The 10,658-nt window shown below is 34.6% G+C and overlaps 1 protein-coding gene across 1 annotated transcript; it reads right to left on the reverse strand.

Moving 5' to 3' along the window:
• Positions 1 to 1,248: 1,248 nt before the first annotated feature.
• Positions 1,249 to 5,891, reverse strand: LOC110442733 (uncharacterized protein C1orf50 homolog). The gene is made up of 5 exons (XM_021486476.1): positions 5,766 to 5,891; positions 5,155 to 5,270; positions 4,541 to 4,627; positions 3,701 to 3,832; positions 1,249 to 2,521 (listed from the first exon to the last, which is right to left on the reverse strand). Exons 1-5 carry the CDS (start codon positions 5,797 to 5,799, stop codon positions 2,321 to 2,323), a joined length of 570 nt encoding a protein of 189 aa, XP_021342151.1. The 5' UTR covers positions 5,800 to 5,891; the 3' UTR covers positions 1,249 to 2,320.
• Between the last annotated feature and the right edge of the window lie 4,767 nt (positions 5,892 to 10,658).

Below are 10,658 nucleotides of genomic sequence, written 5' to 3' on the forward strand. Positions count from 1 at the left end.
CAGCCCTGGATAAGCCGTGGTAAAAGAAGGATTACTTTAATCAATCAGTTAACTACTGTTAATGGTATTGTACATGTATCTGTATACCGGGAAATCTTTGGTGGAGTTTAATTTTCACTGTTTTTTCCCTCTGTAATGAGGGCCAATTTATCATCACAGCAAACATTTGAATACAATATAATATATATAGTAACTAAATGAAAAGGGCAAATTTAATATTGAAAATAGATTTCATCATCGAGGGCGAAAATTTCCTTATGGCTTATACTAGTATACAGTATTTCAATACGATTATTTTAAAGTTTGGTGTTGATGGTATAGCTTATCATGATACATGTAAGTTGGAAGTCAAATAGGTTTTACTTAACATATTCTTAACAGTTGTGTAAATCAAAACAAAAACTGAATTTTTAACCCATTGGTTTTATTTGTAGAATGATGAGAATGGATCCATACCAAATATACATGTACATACCTTTAAACGATCTGTCACTAACATACTATATACCTATCGCATTTTCTCAACATTTTTATACGCACTCATTTTATTCAATACACATCTAAATTTTCATGTACATCTATCACATTCTCTCTCATTCATAGTCTGTATAATAAATTAATAAAAACCTCTGTTTTATCATATGCACACAGTAACACAATGCTCATCTGCTTAACACTTTCATTCATCAGGTTTTTCTGAATTGTAAAAATGTATTAATTTTCAAATATTTGTAAAAAAGAACAGGAAAGGAGCCCATAGACCTGTGGCCCTAACCTGTTATAATATATCTGAAGCTACACTGCTAATACAGCACATGTATAAAACCAATCAGTAGGTAATAGCTGTCCTGTATTTTATAAAAAAAAACACCCAGTCATTTGAGAGATGTCATTTTGACCCCTGCATCCTCGATATCCAGGGGTTACGCTCATGTACACTCTCTACACCCCTGGAATATGTCAGAGCAAAATAAAAGGTACCAGATAGCTGTTTGATTGGTGTCAGGTTAAAAAAACTGATCAATCGCTAGGCTGATACCTGTCCTTTGAAGATTACAAAGGAGAAACCCCTGACTTCAAAGCCAGTCAATTTTTACCATTACGTGATCGAGAGGTTCTTTTGATGTACATCAAAGGATCAAACTAGTCTTCTTGTCTCATCAGCAAGGTGGCGCACACCAAGCCTTCAGTTTTGCTACGACATATTTTAGGGGTGTAGAGAGCGAAAGTGAGCGTAACCCCTGGATATCGAGGATGTGACCCCCTATGACTGTGAATGTAAGTCAATTCATTTGAATAGGTTTAAGAGCTCTACACAATCATCATGACTCATGCTATATATATGCTACATATCAATTATCATTTTTGAGAAGCTGTTTTAGGAAAAACACTGACAACAGACAAACAAATGCTACACAACGGTAAAGGCTTCCCTTCGTATCAGTGGAGCTGAAAATGTTCAGCCAAAAATAATTGCCCTTCAGTTGTTAATAAATAAAATAAATCCTGATTATACATTTATATTTCTGACATGCAAACCAGAACCTTAACCTATGTGTATCACTTATAATCTACCGATAGTATAAATATCTACACTGATGTGTCTGTCCATTATATTCACACAATCCATCAGTTCGTCAGCATTTTAAGCCTCAATTTAGTTCCTGTTTTCGGAGTCACAACCTCAACAAAAGGCCCATATTTATCTTCTTTGAAAAACAACCTAGTAAACAACTACATGTTCTTTCTGAAAATGAAACCTGAGCAGAGTTCTTTATATTATTTAAATGTGTCTTGTTTCTTAAATGCTTAGTTTTCACTTTGCACAATTTAAGAATATTCATTTCTCACAAACATTGTTTAGTTTACTGTAGCATCCCTTTTCTTTGGGGAAAATAAGAATAGATGCTGGTTGCTTGAGAAGGCACTGTATACTATTATTATTTAATCAAAACAAAGTATACATCATATTACTGAACTCCAAACAATGTGTAAATGCAAGAGCTGTGTGTCACCCAATCATTTCAGGATGAGTTAAAATGACCCATCAAAAATTCCCATATTAACACTTTTGATTTGAAGTGATCAATATTATCACACTGTATACGTTAACTGACATTGTCACATGGTAGCAAACACTGTTGCATGGTAACAGATGTTGACATATGGAAACAGATGTTTTCCATGGGTAACAAATATTGCCACAGGTTCATCAAAATCACCTAAAAAAACAACAGACATTGGCATGTGTGACTATGTCCACATATGGTAACAGCAGGTTAACAGTTCACATAAACACATGATTAAAACTACACAGACATCATGATTTTTCAGACTTTTCTTCCCCTAACACTGTAACAGTTGCAGAGTCTGAGATGGATTTCTGATTACTTGTTAAAAGTCGGTCAATCAATGCAAACTGTTCTGTCCTTTTTTCCATTTCCTCAATAGGTGTCCAGGACATGTCAAATTCAAGTTTGTAAGCTCCGACAAACTCGTGTGGACATGAAGATCCCCAATCCTAGAACAAAACAATATCTCAACATGGAATAAGGTCACCAGGTATATTCTACGGCAGTTTACCAGAATATTATAATGCTTTAAGGTCATAGGAGTGTATTGATAAACGGAAACAGGAAGTTCATCCCTAGTTGAAAATCCAATGTAGGGAGACAGTATCACAATTTCCGCATATTCTAATGTTTAATATTTAACTGATGAATATTGTATGTTTATTATTGACAGAACAGTTTGTTCTCTCAATATTAAAGTATTTCAAAGCAATCCAGGCATTAATGCAGTTGTTTTTCATCAATGAGTCAAAGGTGTCCATTTTTCTGTACTTCAGGAAACCAGCTACCTATTTCACTACTGTGAAGTTTTTCAAGAAAGATAACTCTTCCATGCAAATTACTATGTGTATATGGTTTTATTATAAAGCGTCCTTTTTTAATTGTTTATAGATCATTTATTTTACACAATTTCAGCATTTATTAAATTGATATACAATAATGTAATACTAATCTATGGCAATATCGTTTTTATTGGCATTATTTTGCCAAAAGTTGTGTCTTTCATTTTTTCTTCAAAATTCACTCCTTTTTAAATAGGTTTCCATTTAAAATCCTTAAAATTCTGACAACCTATTTTTTTTTTGTGGCAGAAAATTTTCTTTACTTCAAAGCAATATAACTACAAAATTTGAAAAAAATCTACTGAGAAATGGTGATGCAATCCTATTACCTTAAATATAACACAATGATTTCTGTTTGAAAAATTATAAATGCCATTTAATGTAAGCAACTTAACCACTCAATATAATGTTGAATTATTTTCAATTGAGCAACAAACAAAAACTTCATTTACAACTTTAAATACTTCAAATAAAAAAACTCAAATTTAACAGAGAACTGATAGTAAAAGGTTTTTGTAATTGTGTTAAATAAAACCTGTGTGAACATAGAGATTCATGTTGATCAGAGTACACAAACACTGTTCACTATGACTGTTTAATATTTTATAATGAAAATGAGATAGTTTCCTATATATATCCCTGGTAATATACTAGCTGCTGTCAAACAACTCAGCTAGAGAGAATTTCTCTTAGTTAACCAGAGGTCTGGGGTTTGTAGCTGGTGAAGGCATTGACCTCCGTACATATACCAAGACCAGATAAAAACAGATTCCATGGTACACGTACCTCTGGTGATAGAATGGACATGTATTTCTGACCAGACTCCCTCTCATACATGTAGTATAAAGTGCCAGGTTTCTTAACCATGTTACAGGCCGCGTGGTGTATTATGTTGTCTCTCTGAGCCTCCTTCAACGCCTGCAAGGTAAAAATGAGAGTCAAATTTAATGAGATATGATTTTGTTGACAGAAAATGTAAGATGGGATTGGAATTTATTTTGTTACATTTAGTCTACACTGACATTCACTCAATAATCATAGTTCCCTCCAACTGTAGTTATCATCTCGTAACCTCACCATACAACAAGACAAGGTTTCATGATGTTGACAAGAAATATTTACATGTGGGCAGAGATATGCAAATTTTATGCCAACGAGACGCAATTTTGTGATGTCATCTACAGAAGATATAGGCGGAGTTAATAACTGTGGCTTATGCAAATTTCTGACCATTATTGAATTGATCAATATTTTGGAAATGAAATCAATGTCTACTGATCAGACTAATGAATAGAATAGATATGACTCAATCACAGAAAAAAAATGTTAATGATAATAAATGATTTTTAATCATGTTAATTATTGTATATGAAATGGATTTTCTGCTCTGATTTTTATGATTAATTTATGTGGAGAATTGTTTTTGCAGTGTTCAAATTTTTAGGTTCAAAATTATTCGGTTTGTGATAAGTTTTCACTGATCGAAGGAATACAGATTCACATAACCATATGGAAATTATTGTAGAGCCAAAAATAACTGAATAAATAGTGGGTTTTTTTAAACAGAAAAAATCTGAGTACCAAAATAATAATAATAATAATAAAAAAAAAAGTTTCATAAGCTACCTTCCTGGCCTGTTCCTGGAGATAACGAATCTGATCAGCTATCACAGTCAGCTTACTACCAGCTGTAGCCTTCACAAACTCGTCGGCCTAGAAAAACAAGGGGAGATCATCGTGTTAAATAATGTTAAAAGGTATATTAATCTTACAAACATATATGACATTACTAAATAAAATGAATATATATCAGTAAAATGAAAATGCAATAGTATTTAGATCACTTTACAGGATCAACAAACCCTCACATTAACGTTGGCCCAGGAGGTTATTTTTCAAAAATTAATGCAGTATATATGATTGTTATTATGCCAAAGACGGGAAACCTCAAATTGCTAGTTTGTGTTCTCAATGAAATATTCATGTTTTCACAAACATAATAAAAAATGTGCTGCGACAATTCAAGTCTTACTTCACAGTCTGTTTCTTGATATAAGACTGGGTCTCGTGCTTTGCTTAAGTCAAGAGACCACATTTTGGTGTTAAAAAGCTGGGACACATTAATAATTTATTTATTTAAAAAAAAATCATAACAATGTACCAGTACATATAATTTATATGTACTGGTACATTGTTATGATTTTTTTAAATAAATAAAACAACTTCTTGGCTATATATACCTGTTGAATTGAGGAAGCCAGTTCCACAAGATCCATTGGGGAGGATTGTTTGTTTGTTCGTCTACTATTGACAAGCTGAACACCCCCTGGAGCTTCATTGGATTCAACCAGTTGTACTGAAAAAGATATTATATCATTCTGCTTCAATACACATTCGCTAAAGTAGATATGTTCATGTAAATAACTATAACTGCTAGATATATCACTTTTGTAAAACTACACTATTATACTTAAATGATGAAGCTGAACAAATCCTTACAGATAGTGTATCTGGATAGGTCCCAACATATTTAATAATGAATTATTTGGTCGGTGATTTTAAGGAGAGCCGATGATACTAAATAGTGCTAGCTAAGACACTTTCAAGATAGATCCAAATTATACATACATTCTGAAACTGATTCTCACGGTTTCTGATTGTTTAGGGCGAACGGGATTTAAGGCGAAACAACCCGTTACCGATTCTCACGTGTTGCCTTGCTTTACGTTAGTTATGAAACACGTTAGCTAGGTGTTACAAAACAGGCCAACGAGCACCTCGATGCTATTTACCATTTGCACAGAGTAGATTGAATATGAATTATAAAGACGGTAAATGAGTTGGCTGTTACCTGCCATCGTGTTAGTTTTAGCAGGATTATCCATATCACTAGTGTTTCTTTTCACTGACAGCTGGAAGGGATCGTATCGGAAGTGAAAATGAACGAAAAAGTTGTTTCCCGAGTTTATAAAGGGATTCCCCGGTGACGTCACATATCATTCGGTACTTTCCGTCCTTTGTGAACGACGGAAAGAACCGAGTGACTTTCTCCACCTTGTGATAGGGACCTGATAATTTGTTACAGCTATATTTGGACCTAAACTAAGGTGTTCTGATTAGTTTTACACGTTTCGGGGGTTTAGATCGATTTTCGGTAATAATGCAATATTTATGATCATTGGGGTGTCATTTTTACCGAAAAACGATCTAAACCTCTAAAACATGTAAACTTACTCTTAATACCTTAGTTAAGGTCCAAATACAGCTGTAACAAATTCTCAGGTCCCTGTGGTCCATATCGCAGAACAGTGCTTACTAGTAAGCGCATCACAACCAAGACAGGCATATATATATACAGTTGAGAGCCCAGAGACATATACATACTAATCTCTATACTTCAAGTTATACGTCTCTGCTTTATGGATTTTGGCCGCACAGTATCCGTTCTATATTTTGGATAATTATATCATTACCATTAACATTTTGCTGTCATTCTTGTGGCTCACGAAGGTGTGCTAGAGATATCTGACAGAGGAACATTCACACGAGACAACACAGGAATCAGGAGACATGTATAAAACGTTCACGTCCATGTCATTTCAGAAAGCTGTTTCTCTGAGTGTGATTTACGGAAGAGCTATCATGATCATCATCTGTGATCATGGATGGACAATGTGCATAATTTAGTCACCCCGAATTGTTTGAAGCATTCATTCCGTTGCAGACCAAGAATGCACAAGCCATTATTGATTCTTTCTGAAAAGTAATAATTGTAACTTAGTGGATGTCCGTATTCAACATGTATTGCATTTTTACCAGTGAAATATCAGGAATTACTTATAAGAGAAAAGGCTGATATCACTGCAGTCAGCGACGTATATAGTACTGCTGCAGTGTTTACGTGTTTCTATGTCACTTTTAGGGTGAACAGAGACATACAATCATATTGTATAAAGCCAGAGAGTATTTAGTGTGTTTACATGCAATTTATAATTGTTACCTATGCGAGTTCAGGTATGAATTTGACGGGGTGTCGTGGACCTTTATCTAGAGTTTTAATTAGCCAGAGGAGTAAGATTACAAGGGGTGTTTTCAGTTCCCCATCTTTTGAGATAACAAAGAAAACAGGAAGCATGCCAGTGACCTATATACTTAAATAATTACTGGTGGGAGACTAAGGATTGCTTTGCCTTAGTTTAACTTTAAACTTTACTTTAAACATATTTATTGCCAATAAAATTGAACAAGGGATTGGGCACAAGGTATTACAACCTATCACAGCCTTCTCCCGTCATACATTTACAATAACATGTCAACAATGATAATAGGCATACACATGAAGTAGATATATATATAATTTTCACCAATCTAATTAAAATTATATCTTCACATCGCTCCCGTTTACTGATATGTCGCGTTGAAGAGATCTTCAACGCGACATATCAGTAAACGGGAGCTAGATTGAATTTTCACACAGGTACAAATCCACAACTTAAAAAAAGCACCGTTCAGAATCTTTTGCTTGATTTGATGAAGTGATGCACATGTCTAAAAACGTAAGAGTTAAGGTCTACCGAAAGATCAGGATTGCCAAACAAAAAAATCTCTAAATTTAAAACTATACCTAAGGCATTCAAATTTTGAAACAAAATGCGCCTTTCATTGCTAAAAAGTTGACATTTAAAGGGAAAGTAAAAGGTATTCACATATGGATATCCACAGATGCACAATGGACTCTCGACAAGATTGACTCGGTAAAGGTCATACTTAAGGGAACTACAATTGTGCCTCAGTTTAGTATGTACATGTATAATATTTAATTTACGTTCCCAAAAACTGAAGTAGATAGGAGGGGATGGTTGTACATTTGAGGTAAGAGAGCTTTTAAACAAATATATAGAAGGCAACGATCGTTCTGATAGACCTATGGAGTTCCAGCTACGAAGAGTGGAAGGTATTAAGGAAAGATTGGTAAGACAAAGCCCAAATAGAGGAACTCTATAATCACTGATATTTCTAAGAGTGTACCTGTTATTTTCTGCAATAGTAAATGGCAGGAGATCCTTTAAATAATCTGGAGTTAAGTTATTTTGCATTTTGTATAAAAGTTGGAGTTTTCTACGTTTTCGACGATAAGAGAGAGTTTCTAAACCTGTTTCAAAATGTAAATCTTCGATACGGGCATATGAAGGAAGACCGGATATAATGCGAGCAGCTTCTCTTTGGGCTTTCTCTAATTTTTCTGATTCAAATTTAGTACAACCATCCAATAATTCACAAGTATATTCTAAAACTGGTAAAATGAATGATTTATAAATTTTTAAAAGACTATTCCTATTTAGCAAATATTTCAATCTCCGTAAGACGTTAATTTTCTTCATAACTGTACTATAAATCGCATTAATATGATCCCCCCACTTTGCGCTTGAATTAAAAACTGCTCCCAGATGCTTATGATGGTCTGTAAAATTTAAGTCTTTGCCATCAAATTTCAAATCTAAATCTTCATCTATGTCAATAGAATTAGAAATAAATATTACCTCGGTTTTGTCTGGATTAAATGTTACCAACCACTAATTGGTAAGGTATCATATTTCAAATCAACATTCGTCATAAAGTGTTTTCATTAAAGCAAAACGCTTTTGAACATGTGAATATTCAGTACAGTACAGAGTACTCCAAGAAGTAGAGACGAGAAATGTGGGGCGTTTGGTAAGGTATCATATTTTAAATAAACATTTGAAATAAAGCATTTGCATAAAAAACAAAACGCTGTTGAACATTTTTTATGTAGAGATCTTGGTATCACAGCGTTCACCCCAGAGGGAAGAGAGACAACTCGTCGGCCAACGTCAACATTGAACCAACTAAAGATACTGAATTTGGGGAGGATACTCCAAAAGTATGACATCATACATGGTTTTTTCCTGGCTGCCATATATGGAATGGTGTTTTTCCAAATTGAAAACAGTGAAAAGACGTTACGAGATAAGATGGGTCTGGTTTGTATAACTTATTTTATTATTCTATATAGTTCGAATCTTTTTTTCATTCTCATACATGTACATGTATTCATGAAATCATCGTTAACAATATTTTAGAAAGACATGCTGAAAGTGTGCTTTCCTGAAAACTCCGAGTTTAAGATTTGTCGTTTGTGCCTTATTTGTCGACGCGATTATGCGCAGGCAGTATTTTCCGTCGTACTGTTGACGTGTACAAATGTAAGGTTTTATACGAAAAAAAGCTGCTTACAAAACTAATGGTAGCTTTTACTCTCAAGTTTGATTAAACGGAAATATTTTGTTTTAGTGATAACAGAATATGTGTAAGAGTGAATATGATTCATTTAAACTACAGTGCTCTCACTGGTGAAAGAGTAAGGGAAACAATTCACTTTATATTGTAATTAGTTCAACATTTGGAAGACTATCCTCATAGTTTATGAAAGTCTATCCATCTAATTATGTGAACTGACATCAACAATCAACATGATATGGACAGGCTCCTGAAGTGGCCTTTTATGGCTACTAGCCTACTTAACCTATAAAAGGAGTGAAAACAAATTCAAAACAGATACAAAACAATGGACAAATATGTATTCAGCAACATTTGAAATTGTAGAGATGTCGCTTTAAATAAGCAATGCAGTTGAATATTGTACGTCATGTTGATGTCAGTTGTACTATACAAGGTTGCTAAATTTGCGCTCACATGTCACGTTTAGGACGCCCAGACGGTTGCCTCACTCGATTCAATTAAAAGTTACAATGAATAATCATGTTTACCGTTTTCGTTTTTAAACGTTTTTCTATTTTGAATGCATGTATTTATATTTAAGCGGTAGCAGTGTACGTACACTTACATGTCTGCAGCAACACAGCCCTATCAGGTTCGTTTACTGATATGCTGTTTTATCGAAGCCTTGTAAATGTCCTCTTGAATTGTGTAATTTATGTAAAAAATGCATAATAAAGATATCACGTTATTGATATTGTCACAATGTGTTTGCATTTTGTCCATGAATACACCCATTATATATATGAATTTCGTTTCGTTTGTAGTGTAGTTCTTAAATTCGTGCTACAGGTGTAGTGTAGCACTTCGCACGTGCATTTAGTGTGTATTAGCATTCGACGAGATCGTTCACAGCAGTACGGACGTGTATTTTACCTGTACACTGTATGACTAAAACAAAATGAACATTGACAAAGATGGTAGCTCAACTGAGCCTACATGTACCAGGCAGGATTCTACGGTGAACCTTTCCACTGCTGATTCCCTGTCCCTTTTTAGCTCTAGGCTGGATATCGCTCTGAGTTCTCACCGTTCCCTCATTTCGTCCGACATTGACAAAAAACTTCAAAGTCAGGAGAAACTTTTGGCAGCGAATAAGTCAGACTTTAAATTTAAATTTGAAGGGAACCGTAAACAGTTTGTCTTTAACTCTGAGATAAGACTGGACATTTCCAAAGCTATTCAAGCTATTAAAGACGATAATAGCGAATTAGCAGAGTCGACGCTCACGATCTGTCTCGCTCATTTAGACGAGAGGAATAAGATTGTTAAGATAGCGGACCGTCATGGTTGGGACACGGTTGCTGAGTACGAAGATGACCCTATTTGTGACGACGCTGATGATTCTTCTAAGTTGCGTCAGGCTGAGGCCAGAGCACAGAGGAAACGGAAGGCAAAATCTGCTAGCCGTAATACGAATAAGCCGTATGAACGTCCAGGTCTTGGG

The sequence above is a fragment of the Mizuhopecten yessoensis genome, unplaced genomic scaffold (genome assembly GCF_002113885.1).
Source record: "Mizuhopecten yessoensis strain PY_sf001 unplaced genomic scaffold, ASM211388v2 scaffold716295, whole genome shotgun sequence".
NCBI lineage: Eukaryota > Metazoa > Mollusca > Bivalvia > Pectinida > Pectinidae > Mizuhopecten > Mizuhopecten yessoensis.